At 45.3% G+C, this 18,916-nt stretch overlaps 1 protein-coding gene across 13 annotated transcripts in view; it reads left to right on the top strand.

The window, feature by feature from the left end:
- adcy2b (adenylate cyclase 2b (brain)) overlaps positions 1–18,916 on the top strand; it is an 83,080-nt gene that overhangs the window by 25,147 nt on the left and 39,017 nt on the right. For 11 of the 13 annotated variants that reach the window (XR_016493558.1, XR_016493556.1, XR_016493557.1 and 8 more), the window contains 3 exons: positions 8,201–8,362; positions 11,167–11,316; positions 16,953–17,110. Coding sequence is in view for 9 of the 13 variants with exons in the window: in XM_036970831.2 (XP_036826726.1) it covers positions 8,201–8,362; positions 11,167–11,316; positions 16,953–17,110 (470 nt within the window). In the remaining 4 variants the exon portion in view is untranslated. Of the gene's footprint in view, positions 1–8,200; positions 8,363–11,166; positions 11,317–11,576; positions 14,582–16,952; positions 17,111–18,916 lie in introns of those variants that run through there. The other 2 variants (XM_090227830.1, XM_090227831.1) reach the window with 1 other exon arrangement.

Raw genomic sequence — 18,916 nt, 5'->3', positions numbered from 1 at the left:
TCTTTCTCTCTTACTACATTCGATTTTTCACATGAAATCAGGTGTTTTTTCTGCAAGGGTCTTTCAGCTATTTCCTGTCCTCTTTCTCTCTCCCCCCCCCCTCTCCTCTCTCTCTCTACCCCTCTCCCTCTCTCTCTCTCTTTCTCTCTCTCTCTCCCTCTCCCTCTCTCCCTCTCTACCTATCTCTTTCTCTCTCTCTTTCTCTCTCTCTTTCTCCCTCTCTCCCTCTCTACCTCTCTCTCTCTACCCCTCTCCCTCTATCTCTCTCTCTCTCTCTCTCTCTCTCTCTCTCTCTCTCTTTCTCTCTCTGTCTCTTTCTCCCTCTCTCCCTCTCTACCTCTCTCTCTCTCTCGCTCTCCCTCTCTACCACTCTCCCCCTCTCTCTCTCTCTTTCTCTCTCTCCCTCCCTCTCCCTCTCTCCCTCTCTACCTATCTCTCTCTCTCTCTCTTTCTCTCTCTCTTTCTCCCTCTCTACCTCTCTCTCTCTACCCCTCTCCATCTATCTCTCTCTCTCTCTCTCTCTCTCTCTTTCTCTCTCTCTTTCTCTCTCTCTTTCTCCCTCTCTCCCTCTCTACCTCTCTCTCTCTATCTCTCTCTCCCTCTCTACCCCTCTCTACCTCTCTCTCTTCCTGTCTCCTTCTTACACAGACACTAATCTCATATCATTACTCTAGTGGTTAATTCCACATTCTCAGTAGGCACCTTAAGGAGGAAACGTATTGAAGGAGAACGAGTGTTCTTATATGACAGGTAGTTCAGGTATAGAACACCACCCAGGTGTCCTGTGAGGATGATGGTAAATGCCTCAGACTAGAAGAATGAGAAAAATGTCTCTTTACTGTGAGCCAATCAGCCTGGAGCCAGGAGGAAGTACACTCTCAACCATACTGATGGAACACACTGAGCTAAATAACACTGTCTGCAACTACTGCTGCGACTACAGTCTGTTCTCAAACAGAGAGAGAGAGAGAGAGAGAGAGAGAGAGAGAGAGAGAGAGAGAGAGAGAGAGTAGGGAGGGAGGGAGAGACGGAAAGAGAGGGGTGTGGAGAGAGAGAGAATCTGAAAGTTTAGAACAGGTTATGTTCTGCTTAGTAACAGTCACACACACAATCTGTCACACACATAAACACACACCCACAGCAGCCCTTTCAGCTGAGGAGTTGGTTGTGTCTGGACCTGATTGAATCTCCCAGGAGAGAGCAGGTATTAGTGGAAGCCAGATTGGACCAGAGCTCCAGACACCTGGTACCATCACATCCCTCCCTCATTCTGACCCGGCTGGCTGGCTTGCGGGAAGGAGAGAGAAGGGGTGGGAGAGAGGAGATGGAGAAAGGGAGCATGATGGGAGAGAAAACAATATATAAACTTAGAAAAGTAGACCATCTAACGTTTAACTGTAGCAAATAAAGGATGAGAAAACCAACCGTCAACAGTAAAACAACAACAATAAAACATCCACATCCCTTCTCACATTGCTGTTTGTCACTAAATGGCCATTTAAGAACAGAAACAATGTCAATATCAGCAGAAATGATGAGCTAGCAGCACCAAAGCTATTTGTTCTTAATTAATGTTTGGGTTTAAGTCAAGGTCAGGCTTGGTGGTAAGAATTGCATCTCTTGTTGGAAAACGGCTGGGCTGGATAGTGTCACTGTCACTTTCAACCTCCAAAAATTCCCTCTCTTTCAACATCTCTCTCTCTCTCTCTCTCTCTCTCTCTCTCTCTCTCTCTGTGGGAGAGGTGGAAAAAATATTGTTATCGATCAATAATGACAAACTTCCTGGCATTGACAACTTAGATGGAAAGCTACTGAGGATAGTAGCTGACTCTATAGCCACTCCTATCTGTCATATCTTTAATCTGAGCCTAGATGAAAGTCTTTGTCCTCAGGCCTGGAGGGTAGCCAAAGTCATTCCGCTACCATAGAATGGTAAAGTGGCCTTTACAGATTCTAACAGCAGACCTATCAGATTGCTGCCAGCTCTTAGCAAACCGTTGGAAAAAATGTTGTTTGACCAAATACAATTTTGATTTAGTAAGTTATTTTATTTTATTTCACCTTTATTTAACCAGGTAGGCTAGTTGAGAACAAGTTCTCATTTGCAACTGCGACCTGGCCAAGATAAAGCATAGCAATTCGACACATACAACAACACAGAGTTACACATGGAATAAACAAAACAGTCAATAATACAGTAGAACAAAAGAAAACAAAAAAGTATATACAGTGTGTACAAATGAGGTGAGATAAGGGAGTTAAGGCAATAAACAGGCCATGGTGGCGAAGTAATTACAATATAGCAATTAAACACTGGAATGGTTGATGTGCAGAAGATAAATGTGCAAGTAGAGTGCAAAGGAGCAAGATAAATAAATAAATACAGTATGGGGATGAGGTAGGTAGATAGATGGGCTGTTTACAGATTGGCTATGTACAGGTGCAGTGATCTGTGAGCTGCTCTGACAGCTGGTGCTTAAAGCTAGTGAGGGAGATGTGAGTCTCTGAGTTTTGCAGTTTGTTCCAGTCATTGGTAGCAGAGAACTGGAAGGAAAGACGACCAAAGGAGGAATTGGCTTTGGGGGTGACCAGTGAGATACACCTGCTGGAGCGCGTGCTACGAGTGGATGCTGCTATGGTGACCAGTGAGCTGAGATAAGGCAGGGCTTTACCTAACAGAGACTTGTAGATAACCTGTAGCCAGTGGGTTTGGTGACGAGTATGAAGCGAGGGCCAACCAACGAGAGCGTACAGGTCGCAATGGTGGGTAGTATATGGGGTTTTGATAGACTGCATCCAGTTTGTTGAGTAGAGTGTTGGAAGCTATTTTATAGATGACATCACCGAAGTCGAGGATCGGTAGGATGGTCAGTTTTACGAGGGTATGTTTGGCCGCATGAGTGAAGGATACTTTGTTGCGATATAGGAAGCTGATTCTAGATTTAATTTTGGATTGGAGATGCTTAATGTGAGTCTGGAAGGAGAGTTTACAGTCTAACCAGACACCTAGGTATTTGTAGTTGTCCACATATTCTAAGTCAGAGCCGTCCAGAGTAGTGATGCTGGACGGGCGAGCAGGTCCTGGCAGTGAACGGTTGAAAAGCATGCATTTAGTTTTTCTTGCATTTGAGAGCAGTTGGAGGCCACGGAAGGAGTGTTGTATGGCATTGAAGCTCATTTGGAGGTTAGTTAACACAGTGTCCAAAGAGGGGCCAGAAGTATACAGAATGGTGTCGTCTGCGTAGAGGTGTATCAGAGAATCACCAGCAACAAGAGCAACATCATCGATGCAAACAGAGAAGAGAGTCGGCCTTAGGACTGAACCCTGTGGCACCCCCATAGAGACTGCCAGAGATCCGGACAACAGGCCCTCCGATTTGACACACGGAACTTTATCAGAGAAGTAGTTGGTAAACCAGGCAAGGCAATCATTTGAGAAACCAAGGCTTTCGAGTCTGCCAATAAGAATGTGGTGATTGACAGAGTCGAAAGCCTTGGCCAGGTCGATGAATACGGCTGCACAGTAATGTCTCTTATCGATGGTGGTTATGATGTCGTTTAGGACCTTAAGCGTGGCTGAGGTGCACCCATGACCAGCTCTGAAACCAGATTGCATAGCGGAGAAGGTACGGTGGGATTCGAGATGGTCGGTAATCTGTTTGTTAACTTGGCTTTTGAAGACCTTAGAAAGACAGGGTAGGATAGATATAGGTCTGTAGCTGTTTGGGTCTAGAGTGTCACCCCCTTTGAAGAGGTTGATGACCGCGGCAGCTTTCCAATCTTAGGGAATCTCAGACGATACGGAAGAGAGATTGAACAGGCTAGTAATAGGGGTTGCAACAATTTCGGCAGATAATTTTAGAAAGCGAGGGTCCAGATTGTCTAACCCGGCTGATTTGTAGGGGTCCAGATTTTGCAGCTCTTTCAGAACATCAGCTATCTGGATTTGGGTAAAGGAGAAATGGTGGGCGCTTTGGCGGGTTGCTGTGGAGGGTGCCGGGCAGTTGACCGGGGTAGGGGTAGCCAGGTGGAAAGCATGGCCAGCCGTAGAGAAATGCTTATTGAAATTCTCAATTATAGTGGATTTCTTGGTGGTGACAGTGTTTCCTAGCCTCAGTGCAGTGGGCAGCTGGGAGGAGGTGCTCTTATTCTCCATGGACTTGACAGTTTCCCAGAACTTTTTTGAATTAGTACTCCAGGATGCAAATTTCTGTTTGAAAAAGCTAGCCTTAGCTTTCCTAACTGCCTGTGTATATTTGTTCCTAACTTCCCTGAAAAGTTACATATCACGGGGGCTATTCGATGCTAATGCAGAACGCCACAGGATGATTTTGTGCTGGTCAAGAGCAGACAGGTCTGGAGTGAACCAAGGACTCTATCTATTCCTAGTTCTCAATTTTTTGAATGGGGCATGCTTATTTAAGATGGTGAGGAAGGCACTTTTAAAGAATAGCCAGGCATCATCTACTGACAGGATGAGGTCAATGTCATTCCAGGATACCCCGGCCAGGTTGATTAGAAAGGCCTGCTTGCAGAAGTGTTTTTGGGAGCGTTTGCCAGTGATGAGGGGTGGTCGTTTGGTCGCAGACCCATTACGGATGCAGGCAATTAGGCAGTGATCACTGAGATCTTGATTGAAAACAGCAGAGGTGCATTTGGAGGGCGAGTTAGTTAGGGTGAGATCTATGAGGGTGCCTGTGTTTATGGATTTGGAGTTTGATAATTTGTGTGAGATTGAGGGCATCAAGCTTGGATTGTAGGATGGCCGGTGTGTTAAGAATGTCCCAGTTTAGGTCACCTAGTAGCACAAGCTCAGAAGATAGATGGGGGGAAATCAATTCACATATGGTATCAAGGGCACAGCTGGGGGCAGAGGGAGGTCTATAGCAAGCGGCAACAGTGAGAGACTTGTTTCTAGAAAGGTGCATTTTTATAAGTAGAAGCTCGAATTATTTGGGTACATACTTGGATAGTAATACAGAACTCTGCAGGCTATCTTTGCAGTAGATTGCAACACCGCCCCCTTTGGCAGTTCTATCTTGGCGGAAAATGTTATAGTTAGTGATGGTTTTTGGTGGTTTTCCTAAGTCAGGATTCAGACATCCAGGTTGGCAGAGTGTGCTAAAGCAGTGAGTAAAACAAACTTAGGGAGTAGGCTTCTAATGTTAACATGCATGAAACCAAGACTTTCACGGTTACAGAAGTCAACAAATGAGAGCACCTGGGGAGTAGGAGTGGAGCTAGGCACTGCAGGGCCTGGATTAACCTCTACATCACCAGAGGAACAGAGGAGAAGTAGGATAAGGGTATGGCTAAAGGCTATACGAACTGGCCATCTAGCACGTTCAGAACAGAGAGTAAAGGGAGCAGCTTTCTGGGCACGATAGCATAGATTCAAGGCATAGTGTACAGACAAAGGTAAGGTAGGATGTGAATACATTGGAGGTAAACCTAGGCATTGAGTAATGAAGAGAGAGATATAGTCTCTAGAGATGTTTAAACCAGGTGATGTCATCGCATATGTAGGAGGTGGGATAACATGGTTGGTTAAGTCATATTGAGCAGGGCTAGAGGCTCTACAGTGAAATAACTGCTGAGACCTAGAAAAAATAAACTTGTTTCAAAATTATTAATTTTTTAAACAGAAAAGTGGTGTGTGCATATGTATTCAACCCTTTTGCTATGAAGCCCCTAAATAAGACCTGGTGCAACCAATTACCTTCAGAAGTCACATAATTAGTTAAATAAAGTCCACCTGTGTGCAATCTAAGTGTCACATGATCTGTCACATGATCTCAGTATATATACACCTGTTCTGAAAGGTCCTAGAGTCTGCAACGCCACTAAGCAAGGGGCACCACCATGCACCAACCACCAAGCAAGCAAGCGGCAAACCCCAGACTTCAATCCAATTGAGAATCTGTGGTATGACTTAAAGATTGCGGTACACCAGTGGAACCCATCCAACTTGAAGGAGCTGGACCAGGTTTGCCTTGAAGAATGGGCAAAAATCCCAGTGGCTAGATGTGCCAAGCTTATAGAGACATACCCCAAGAGACTTGCAGCTGTAATTGCTGCAAAAGGTGGCTCTATAAAGTATTGACTTTTGGGGGGGTGAATAGTTATGCACGCTCAAGCTTTCTATATTTTCTTTCTTATTTCTTGTTTGTTCCACAATAAAAAATATTTTGCATCTTCAAAGTGGTAGGCATGTTGTGTAAATCAAATGATACAAACCCCCCAAAAATCTATTTAAATTCCAGGTTGTAAGGCAACAAAACAGGAAAAATGCCAAGGGGGTGAATACTTTCACAAACCACTGCATTAATATTATACATGTCCGTCTGTTTTGTCTAAGAGTTGAGGAAAGACTGACTGCGTCACTTCTTGTTTTTATGGAAATACCATTGCATAGTCAACTTACATACAGCACTGACACACACAGTTACACCCCCAGGCATGCCATCAGGGATCTTTTCACAGTCCCCAGGTCCAGAAGAAATTCAAGGAAATGTACAGTATTACACAGAGCCATGAGTGCATGGAACACCCTTCCATCTTGTATAGCTCAAGTGAACAGCAAACCTGGTTTCAAAAAACCCAATTAAGCAACAGCTCACGGCACAACAGTCTCCCCCATTTGACCTACTTGTTGTGTGTATGTACTGACATGTATGTGGAACTGACAGGTGCACACACACTACATGTTAGTTTTTTAATGTATGTAAATTGTAAGTCTTTTGTCTGTTAATGTCTTTTTCGTTAAATGTCGGACAACAGTAAGATTAGCTGTCACCATTGGCGTCGTCTGATGGGAATCCTAGTAAATCAAATCAAATCTCTGCACAATATCCCTCTATCCCTCTAGTAGTCATAGTGTCTGTCATCTCTCTGTCTTTCCTGAACCCTTTGAACTACTGTGATATAGACACTCACCGTGACCCTTTGTTGACGTCCTATTCCACTTCCTACTTCCTGTCCCTGTCAGACACCACTTCCTGTTAGTGAGGTCTTGGTTCGTGTCCATGGAGTCAGGGCCATGGGTTGTGATGGGATACGCTCTGAGCCATGACCTCCTTATCTGTTTGTTTAGTTCCTGTGTCCAGCTCCTCCTTTCCTGTTCTGATCCTGGTATATCATTAGTGCTATAACTATAACGTGGTATGATTTAGGCTGTTATTAACTCTGTGCTGCAAAAGGTTCCCCAAACTAATGTTGTATAATGAGCAAACTTGCCTAAGGATTTAGCTCAGTAGGCTAATGCACACACGTGATTCATGATTAGGGTTGCAAAATTCTGTTAACTTTCCCAAAATTCAGGGGTTTTCCCAAAAATGATGTTTGGAAGATTCCAGGAATCAGCAGGAAATCCGGAATCATGCAACCAGAATTTCTGGAAAACGGGGTATTTCTGGATAAGTCTGCAGAATTTTGTAACCCTAGTCATGATTTATGTAGTAGACCAAACATTTAAGAGTCAGAGAAAAGTTTGTGCTGATGCCTGGTGGAACATAGTGCAGTGACAGAAGTGACTTCTTGGAATGTTCCATTACTTCCTCTCTCCCAGGATGTCATCGTGTAACATGCTAAAGTGTCTCCCTGTAATATTTAATGGGGAGAATCTCAATTGGTTTTGCTCACCTCCATCTTCTGGAAACAGATGCGCTTGTATGAAATTAGACTCTCCTTCTCGACCCACGCGTCTTCAGACAAAGGATGTTAACCTGGGTGGATCCCAAAATAAATGTGTAAAGTGATACAACAAATGTAGCTAGTTGTGGCAGACATTGTATAGATAAACATTAAGTAGAGTATTGTTTTTAAATGTGTGCATGCTTTTCTCCATCAAGAAAACAACAGCTGATTCAAAGGTGTGTGGCATATTGTAAAACACTGTGCTAGATGCCGTGAGGACGCTCTTGTGCGTCCTCTGTCAAAGAAGGTAATTGAGGAGTGGAGCAGACTCCTTCGTTTGCCTACTAACGAATTGACAATCCCCTCGACCACTCAACCACTTATTTGGTTTCCGGATCACAGAAGAAAGGAGGATGGAGGAGTCGAGGAGAGGACAAACTTTTGTCCAATTGAGAATCTCCCTATGACTTCCTACTTCCTTTCTCCCTTCTTCCTATTCACAGTGTTTGTGGTGTAACATGTTAAAGTTTCCCCCGGTAACATCCTGTGTCTTCCTCTCTCCCAGGTGTCCTTCTTCCTGTTCATAGTGTTTGTGGTCTACACCATGCTGCCGTTCTCCATGAGGGGAGCAGTCCTAGCCAGCATCATCACATGTTTATCACACACAATCACACTCAGTGTGTGTCTGGCGTTTACTGCAGAAGCCTTGGAACCACTGGTGTGGCAGGTAAGGGTATACACACACGCACACACACACACACACACACACACACACACACACACACACACACACACACACACACACACACACACACACACACACACACACACACACATTTAAACATAAACACACACACAGATTCAAAGCACACACTCACACACACCACATACACACACATACATTTGATTTTCATACATTTTTATGATATAACCCATTTTGACAGTTGGCCCATCTACTGGAAATCACTCAGTTCTGCCTCCAGTGCAAGACAATCAACATCAACCTGCTTCTATCCAGCGGCTCTCTCTGTTTGTACCCTTCTCTCTCTCCTCCCGATCTCTCTCTCTCTCTCTCCTCCCGATCTCTCTCTCTCTCTCTCTGCTCTGTGTGGGCCCTCAGTACGCTCCTCATTACCAGAGTAGAGCTCTCAGTCTAAATGAATAGCTACTCTGAGAGCTGGGGCTAGAGGCTGAGCCTGTGTGCCAAATAGCATCCTATTCTCTACAGGCCCTGGTCAAACGTAGTGCACAACATAGGGAATAGGATGCCATCTTTGATGCTGCCGAGGAATAAATGAACTGGGCATAATGTCCTGCTCTATCGAAGCTAGCTAGGTCAGTGAAGGTACAACAGAACTTAATGCATCAGTATGTCAATGCTAACAATTTTCACATAGCCAGAAATAAAAGGCTTGGATGTTACCCACAAAGTCTGTGACATAGGTATGCATGCAGGTAGGCTGGCACGTGCACATGCACACACAGGTACACACAACCTCAGCCAATCTCTATCCCTCTCAGGGTGCTTGCGTGTGCACACACACACACAGTCACACACACAAACACCATGGTCTACTGGAAAAACCCTTTACATGTCTCTGTAAATAAACATGTATTAAACACACGTATTGCCTGGTCTTCTGAAGACCCATGTCTATTCATTTACAGAGCTTTGATGAGCCTGATGTTGACATAGTGGCAAACTACATGAACAAGATGTGTGTACTAGGGCAGGTTTATGGGGCAATCATGTGTTATTGAGTTGTATAGATGGACATTGGGTTATTAGATTATAGAAGACTTCATCTGCACTGGCGTCAGACACTGAGTTTATCTTTGTGAGTCTCCTCTGTGTGTATGTTAGAGAGAGAGTGGGGGGGATTTGCATTTCTCTTGATTGAGTCATTCACATGTGACTCTTTCAGTATTTTATTAAAGTCTCCAATAGCATCTGTGTTCTTCTATACCCCTTCTTTCCCACCAGCTGACCGAAGTTTCCTCATGTCTGTATGAGGCCCATGCATCAGTCAGTTAGGGGGTGTCTGATGTGTGAGGCCACTGTGAGACAAGACAGTAACGACTAACAATTGGTTACCATGTAATTGGGGAGAAAAAGGGTTAAAAAATAATAATTTTATTTAAAAAATAAATCCTGATCCTGAACATCTCTAAAACTAAGAGCATTTTATTTGGTACAAATCATTCCCTAAGTTCTAGACCTCAGCTGAATCTGGTAATGAATGGTGTGGCTGTTGAACAAGTTGAGGAGACTAAATTACTTGGTGTCACCTTAGCTGGTCATGGTAAAAAATATATAGATTCAATGGTTGTAAAGATGGGGAGAGGTTTGTCCTCAATAAAGAGATGCTCTGCTTTTTTTACACCACAATCCACAAAGCAAGTCCTACAGGCTCTAGTTTTATCTTATCGTGATTATTGTCCAGTCATATGGTCAAGTGCTGTAAAGAAAGACCTAGTGAAGCTGCAGCTGGCCCAGAACAGAGCGGCACGTCTTGCTCTTCATTGTAGTCAGAAGGCTAATACAGCACCTTGCAAAAGTATTCATCCCCCTTGGCGTTTTTCCTCGTTTGTTGTATTACAACCTGTTATTGAAATAGATTTTTATTTGGATTTCATGTAATGGACATACACAAAATAGTTGAAAATGGAAAAGTGAAAAGTGGTGTGTGCATATGTATTCAACCGTTTTGCTATGAAGCCCCTAAATAAGATCTGGTGCAACCAATCACCTTCAGAAGCCACATAATTAGTTAAATAAAGCCAACCAATCACCTTCAGAAGTCACATAATTAGTTAAATAAAGCCAACCAATCACCTTCAGAAGTCACATAATTAGTTAAATAAAGCCAACCAATCACCTTCAGAAGTCACATAATTAGTTAAATAAAGCCAACCAATCACCTTCAGAAGTCACATAATTAGTTAAATAAAGCCAACCAATCACCTTCAGAAGTCACATAATTAGTTCAATAAAGCCAACCAATCACCTTCAGAAGTCACATAATTAGTTCAATAAAGCCAACCAATCACCTTCAGAAGTCACATAATTAGTTAAATAAAGCCAACCAATCACCTTCAGAAGTCACATAATTAGTTAAATAAAGTCCACCTTGATATTTTTATATTTGTATTTTTTTATTTGACCTTTATTTAGCTCGGCAAGTCAGGAATGGCAATGGTAATGTCTGGGTGTGGGTTTGTTAGATTGGTTGTCTGGTAAAATGTATTCAGTCTGTAAAATGTATTCAGTCTGTGAATAAGAATTTTCTCTTAGGAGGACTAAGGCTATTTTATTCCCTCTCCTCTCCTCTCCTCTCCTCTCCTCTCCTCTCCTCTCCTCTCCTCTCCTCTCCTCTCATCTCCCCTACCTCTCCTCTCCTCTCCTCTCCTCTCCTCTCGTCTCCCCTACCTCTCCCCTACCTCTCCTCTCCTCTCCTCTCCTCTCCTCTCCTCTCCTCTCCTCTCCTCTCCTCTCGTCTCCCCTACCCCTCCTCTCCTCTCCTCTATCAGATCCTGGCTAACATCATTATCTTTACGTGTGGTAACCTGGCTGGAGCGTACCATAAGCACCTGATGAACCTGGCCCTCAGACAGACCTACCAGGATACTTGCAACTGCATCAAGTCCCCCATCAAACTGGAGTTTGAGAAACACCAGCAGGTAGGCCTACTTTGCACAGACATAAACAGTTATAGACACATGCGCATATACACACAAGCACATAGAGCTTATGCAGTATACATTGTGTGTGTGTGTGTGTGTGTGTGTGTGTGTGTGTGTGTGTGTGTGTGTGTGTGTGTGTGTGTGTGTGTGTGTGTAAGTAAAAAAAAATAGAACACCAATTCGGTGCCTGAGGCAATTAAAGGATTGAACTTGAATCTGTGTCCTGTTCGTCATTGTGCCTCTAACCGGGTATCCAGAGCAATCATCCCTTACCTAAACCAGCACCTTCATTTTGGAGTAAGCCGGAGCTCTCCGGTGCTGCAGCCAGTCCAGGAAGTAGCAGAGCTCCAACCTGCTCAACCTGCAGACTGCCAGTCAGCCCTGCAGCCAGTCCAGCAAGTGGCAGAGCTCCAACCTGCTCAACCTGCAGACTGCCAGTCAGCCCTGCAGCCAGTCCAGCAAGTGGCAGAGCTCCAACCTGCTCAACCTGCAGACTGCCAGTCAGCCCTGCAGCCAGTCCAGGAAGTGGCAGAGCTCCAACCTGCTCAACCTGCAGACTGCCAGTCAGCCCTGCAGCCAGTCCAGCAAGTGGCAGAGCTCCAACCTGCTCAACCTGCAGACTGCCAGTCAGCCCTGCAGCCAGTCCAGGAAGTGGCAGAGCTCCAACCTGCTCAACCTGCAGACTGCCAGTCAGCCCTGCAGCCAGTCCAGGAAGTGGCAGAGCTCCAACCTGCTCAACCTGCAGACTGCCAGTCAGCCCTGCAGCCAGTCCAGGAAGTGGCAGAGCTCCAACCTGCTCAACCTGCAGACTGCCAGTCAGCCCTGCAGCCAGTCCAGGAAGTGGCAGAGCTCCAACCTGCTCAACCTGCAGACTGCCAGTCAGCCCTGCAGCCAGTCCAGCAAGTGGCAGAGCTCCAACCTGCTCAACCTGCAGACTGCCAGTCAGCCCTGCAGCCAGTCCAGGAAGTGGCAGAGCTCCAACCTGCTCAACCTGCAGACTGCCAGTCAGCCCTGCAGCCAGTCCAGCAAGTGGCAGAGCTCCAACCTGCTCAACCTGCAGACTGCCAGTCAGCCCTGCAGCCAGTCCAGCAAGTGGCAGAGCTCCAACCTGCTCAACCTGCAGACTGCCAGTCAGCCCTGCAGCCAGTCCAGCAAGTGGCAGAGCTCCAACCTGCTCAACCTGCAGACTGCCAGTCAGCCCTGCAGCCAGTCCAGCAAGTGGCAGAGCTCCAACCTGCTCAACCTGCAGACTGCCAGTCAGCCCTGCAGCCAGTCCAGGAAGTGGCAGAGCTCCAACCTGCTCAACCTGCAGACTGCCAGTCAGCCCTGCAGCCAGTCCAGGAAGTGGCAGAGCTCCAACCTGCTCAACCTGCAGACTGCCAGTCAGCCCTGCAGCCAGTCCAGCAAGTGGCAGAGCTCCAACCTGCTCAACCTGCAGACTGCCAGTCAGCACTGCAGCTACTCAGCTGGCACCCCATCCGACACAGCCTGAGTCTCTCCTGGTCAACCTGCAGACTGCCAGTCAGCCCTGCAGCCACTCAGCTGGCACCCCAACCGACACAGCCTGAGTCTCTCCTGGTCAACCTGCAGACTGCCAGTCAGCCCTGCAGCCACTCAGCTGGCACCCCAACCGACACAGCCTGAGTCTCTCCTGGTCAACCTGCTGTTACCAGACCCGACCTGCCTCTGGCTCCGAACCAGGATGCACATCTAGCCCCCATATGAGAGCCTCCACCTAACCAGTGCGCTTGTCCTGTTCTGGCTGAAGATACCTGGCCTGACCTGGTGGGATGGCCTCCTCCACCAGCCTGGACACCTCTAGCAGCATGGCATGACTCAAGCTGGGCAGTCCAGCCTCACAGACACTGTGAGTACCTTGACCCTCACTACCCGCCCCCTCCATGCCATGGAACGGGTGGCGACATGGGGCTGCGGGACTCCTGCCTCCTCCAGTGTCTTAAAATCACTGGCCTTCACAAACCGGAAACTGGGGACACAGCCATGCCTGCACAAGAGGGTTTCTTCTGAGTTCAAAATCTACTTCATACATTTTGGGGCAGCAGTAGAAAAACCTCTCTCAAACCCTCTCTCTGGCCCTGGGACGTAGAGACAAACTTTGTGACTTCTTACAGCTGAGGTAGGCGACCAATTGTCCTGCATCAGAAGGCCATTTCACACCAGGGAACAGAGTCAGTGGACCTGGTCAGCCAACCAGTGGTCTAGCCCGGGAGCAGCAGAACCCCACTCTGCCTCTCAACTCTTCAGCTGTTTCCAGGATGGCAGGCTGAGACAACCTCTATATTTAAAAAGTTATATTTAACCTTTATTTAACTAGGCAAGTCCGTTTAGAACAAATTCTTATTTACAATGACAGCCTACTAAAAGGCAAAAAACATCCTGCGGGGACGGGGGCTGGGATTAAACATTTTAATACAAAAATAAATAACATAGAAATATAAGACAAAACACACATCACGGCAAGAGAGACATCACAACACTACATAAAGAGAGACCTAAAGACAACAACATAGCAAGTCAGCAACTCATGACAACACAGCATGGTAGCAACACAACATGACAACAACATGGTAGCAACACAACATGGTAGCAGCACAAAACATGGTACAAACATTATTGGGCACAGACAACAGCACAAAGGGCAAGAAGGTAGAGACAACAATACACCACGCAAAGCAGCCACAACTGTCAGTAAGAGTGTCCATGATTGAGTCTTTGAATGAAGAGATTGAGATAAAACTGTCCAGTTTGAGTGTTTGTTGCAGCTTGTTCCAGTTGCTAGCTGCAGAGAACTGAAAAGACGAGCGACCCAAGGATGTGTGTGCTTTGGGGACCTTTAACAGAATGTGACTGCCAGAACGGGTGTTGTATATGGAGGATGAGGGCTGCAGTAGATATCTCAGATAGGAGGGAGTGAGGCCTAAGAGGGTTTTATAAATAAGCATCAACCAGTGGGTCTTGCGACATGTATTCAGAGATGACCAGTTTACAGAGGAGCATAGATTTGGTGGCAAATCTGATGGCCGAATGGTAAAGAACATCTAGCAGCTCGATAAACTGCTGTCCTCCAACTCAACTCACGTCTGGACCCTTTCCCCATGAACAATGTTGCCTCTGGACATTCCCAACTGGTGTTAGTGTGTCTTTGACAATCACATCACTTACACTAGACAGTTTCAACATGAGTCCTTCCTGTTCGCTGTGTGTGTGTCTGTATTGAGTGTGGTATTAAAAGTGTGAATTGTTTCTCTGTCTCCAACTGGTCACTCTATGTCCTCTAACTGGGACACTGGGACAATGGGACAATGGGACAGTTGTACCTGTATTTTAAACCGGCACCTCTATCGGAGGCTTTTTTTCAGTGTGTATGTGTGTGTTTGTATGGGTATGTGTTTGTATGGGTGTGTGTGTGTGTGTGTCTGTGTGTGTGTGTGTGTGTTTGTATGGGTGTGTGTGTGTGTGTGTGTGTATGGGCGGGTGTGTGTATGTGTGTGTGCGTGTGTGTATGTGTGTGTTTGTATGGGTGTGTGTGTAGGTATGTGTATGTGTGAGTGTGTGTTTGTATGTGTGTGAGTGTGTGTGTGTGTGTTTGTATGGGTGTGTGTATGCGTGTGTGTGTGTATGAGTGTGTTTGTATGGGTGTGTGTGTGTGTGTGTGTGTCTGTATGTGTGTGTATGTATGGGTGGGTGTGTGTATGTGTGTGTGCGTATGTGTATGTGTGTGTTTGTATGGGTGTGTGTGTGTGTATGTGTGTGTGTTTGTATGTGTGTGTTTGTATGGGTGTGTGTGTGTATGTGTGTGCTTGTATGTGCTTGTATGGGTGTTTGTATGGGTGTGTGTGTGTGTATGTGTGTGTTTGTATGGGTGTTTGTATGGGTGTTTGTATGGGTGTGTGTGTATGTGTGTTTGTATGGGTGTCTTTGTGTGTATGTGTGTGTGTTTGTATGGGTATGTGTGTGTGTGTGTTTATATGTGTGTGCTTGTATGTGCTTGTATGGGTGTGTGTGTGTATGTGTGTGTTTGTATGGGTGTTTGTGTGGGTGCTTGTATGGGTGTGTGTGTATGTGTGTTTGTATGGGTGTGTTTGTGTGTATGTGTGTGTGTTTGTATGGGTGTGTGTGTGTGCTTGTATGTGCTTGTATGGGTGTTTGTATGGGTGTGTGTGTATGTGTGTGTTTGTATGGGTGTTCGTATGGGTGTTTGTATGGGTGTGTGTGTATGTGTGTTTGTATGGGTGTGTTTGTGTGTATGTGTGTGTTTGTATGGGTGTGTGTTTGTGTGTATGTGTGTGTTTGTATGGGTGCCTTAGGGGGTGACTCATAAATGCAGCTTAGTAGATAGTAGGGCGGGTCATTATGTCCCTCACACACCACAGGCAAATTTTCCCAAAATACAGAGGCAAATTAACACACACACACACACACACACACACACACACACACACACACACACACACACACACACACACACACACACACACACACACACACACACACACTTTGAGCCCATTGCTTAAAACACAGTGGCAAATTAAATTCAGAAGAGGTTTGGGGATAGGATAGAGACTGCAGCGGTTGGTGGCTAAAAATAGACTTTGCTTGTTAACAACCTCTCTTCCTTCGTTTCCTGCCTCCCTCCCTCCCTCCCTCGCTCCCCTCCTCTCCATCTCCTCCCTCTGAATTGAAACAATGTCTGATCGATTAAAAAAAAATATGCAGCTGTTTTGATTTTCTTTCTGTTTATGACAAAGCAAAAATCATAAATTCCTTCACTTTGAAATCCAACACACACACACACACACACACACACACACACACACACACACACACACACACACACACACACACACACACACACACACACACACACACACACACACACGGTATCTCTGTCCAGCAGACTCACTTTTCTTTCTGCCTCATTATGTCACTACATAGACGTTAAGGTCATCTTAATGTCACTTCATAAAGGCATTATAACAACTGGCTGACTCTTACGTACCACCACATCCTCTGTTGCTCTTAGAAGCTGGAAATAGAATAACTAAGTGATTTTCTGTTTATAAATCACTTAAAATGACCCATTGATCTGGTATCCCAGAGGGCAGGCAGGCTTGAGAAAATGTTATTGTCGTACATAGATGAAGACATATAATCAAGTTCATGATAGCAGAAACTGGAGGAAGTGAGAGAAAAACTTCTTAATTAAATGAGATGATCTGCGTTCCTAGAGTTGAGCTGGTACCACATCTAAATGTTTGCTTCCCTTCCCAGCCTGCTGCTGGAGAAATAATTGACCACGTTGTGATGAGTGCTAGTCATTCTGATTTACACTCACTGCAATCAATGGAAACACACACGCGCCTGCATGTACACACATGCACACACATGGTTAATTGCAGACTGTGAATCAAGTACATTTCCTGCAATTTAAGAGACTGAATACAGGAAATAGCTTTTAGTAACCTTCCATTAATATTACTGTTATTACCCATAGAGAGACCTGGCCCTGATACAGAGTTATGCACTCATAAATATCCGGGTGCACTGTACACCTAAAACAGTTCATTTGGACATCACAGGACATATCTCTCTCTCTCCCTCCCTCTCTTCAGGAGAGGTTATTGTTGTCCCTGCTCCCGGCCCATATCGCCCGTGTGATGAAGGCAGAGATCATTCAGAGGTTACAGGGACCAAGGGACAGGGACTTCGGCCGGGCAGAGGGAACCAACAACTTTCACAACCTCTATGTCCAACGACACACCAACGTCAGGTACACATCTATCTCTTCTCTACTTTACTCTACTCTACTCTACTCTACCCTAATCTACCCTACTCTACTCTACTCTATCCTTCTCTACCCTACCCTACTCTACTCCACTCTACCCTACTATACTCTACACTACCCTACTCTACTCTACTCTACCCTACTCTACTCTACACTACCCTATTCTACCCTATTCTACTCTACTCTATACTTCTCAACCCTACACTACTCCACTCTACCCTACTATACTCTACTCTACTCTACTCTATCCTTCTCTACCCTACCCTACTCTACTCCACTCTACCCTACTATACTCTACACTACCCTAATCTACCCAACTCTACTCTACCCTAATCTACCCTACTATACTATACTCTACCCTAATCTACCCAACTCTACTCTACTCTACTCTACTCTATCCTTCTCTACCCTACCCTACTCTATTCCACTCTACACTACTATACTCTACTCTATACTTCTCAACCCTACTCTACTCCACTCTACCCTACTATACTCTACACTATCTCACTCTACTCTTCCCTACTCTACTCTACACTACTCTACCCTATTCTACTCTACTCTACTCTACCAGACCCTACTCTACCCTACTCTACTCTAATCTACGCTACTCTACCCTACTGTACTCTACTCTACTCTACTCTACCCTACCCAACCCTACTTTACTCTACTCTACTCTACCCTACCCTACCCTATTATACTCTACTCTACTCTACTCTACTCTACTTGACTCTACCCTACTCTACTCTACTCTACTCTACTCTACCCTACTCTACTCTACTCTACCCTACTCTACTCTACTCTACACTACTCTACTCTACTGTACTGTACTCTACCCTACCCTACCCTACTCTCCTCTACCCTACCCTACTCTACTGTTCTGTTCTGTTCTGTAGTGATGCAGGTTCCAGTCTACTGGATTCTATTGGAGATCACTGTTGAACTAGAGAGTCAAGTAGATCCTATATACTATATGTACAGTCAATGATCTCCTTCTGTAAACTGAAGAGCTCCACTCAACTACATTCTGTAATCATAATGCCAGTCAAATCATTGTCTATGTATTGAAGTTCTATTGGGTTGTAGTTAGTAATGCCTTTTTCATCATGGTGGTAGAACTGAGAGGGATGTAGCAATGTCCTCTGTTTGGAGTGGTTCTCACACATTTGTGTGTTTGCAGAATCCTGTGTCTATGTGTGCGTGAATATTTGTGAAGGGTGTAGAGCTCAGAAGTAGTTTACCATTGACCTCTATGATAATAATGTATTTTCAAGGACTGAGAGTATCTGCTTGTATCTCCACTGAAGGAGAACACGTTAATCTACTCCAAACTAATACACTCGGATCAGAGGAATTGTAAGTTGATACTGTACTAAGGTCTCCCTTGTATAGGTTATCTTGGAAATCTTCTAAGTCTTAGTGAACTAAATAGGCTTGCTGATTGGTTCTACTGGTCGATGTCAGTGTTGACTCTCCTGTGGTGCTGAAGGTACCTCTGTATTCATTATTCTCCATACTGGAGCGACTGGCCATCTGGCATTTCGGGCTGGTCAAATTGTCCGGTGTGTCAGAAATTCCAGAGACGATTTCTGCTCCAAGTCCACCCCTGCCTCTGTGTCTTCTAAGTCTTCTCAGTAACAGCTAAATAGTCTTCCTGGTTAGGCCCATTTCTCTTCAGAGATTCTCCCAAACAGTGGGGAATGGCTGCAATTTAGATGGCTGCTGTTCATCGCTGTCCACGGTGCTGAAATCTCAGATGAGAGGAAGTAGAGGAGGAAAGGAAAAGAACGCTGT

The sequence above is a fragment of the Oncorhynchus mykiss genome, chromosome 30 (assembly GCF_057628025.1).
Source record: "Oncorhynchus mykiss isolate SJ-2025 chromosome 30, ASM5762802v1, whole genome shotgun sequence".
Taxonomy (NCBI): Eukaryota; Metazoa; Chordata; class Actinopteri; order Salmoniformes; family Salmonidae; genus Oncorhynchus; species Oncorhynchus mykiss.
Note: the sequence above shows the minus strand (reverse complement) of the source record. Positions and strands in the feature narration are given on the sequence as shown.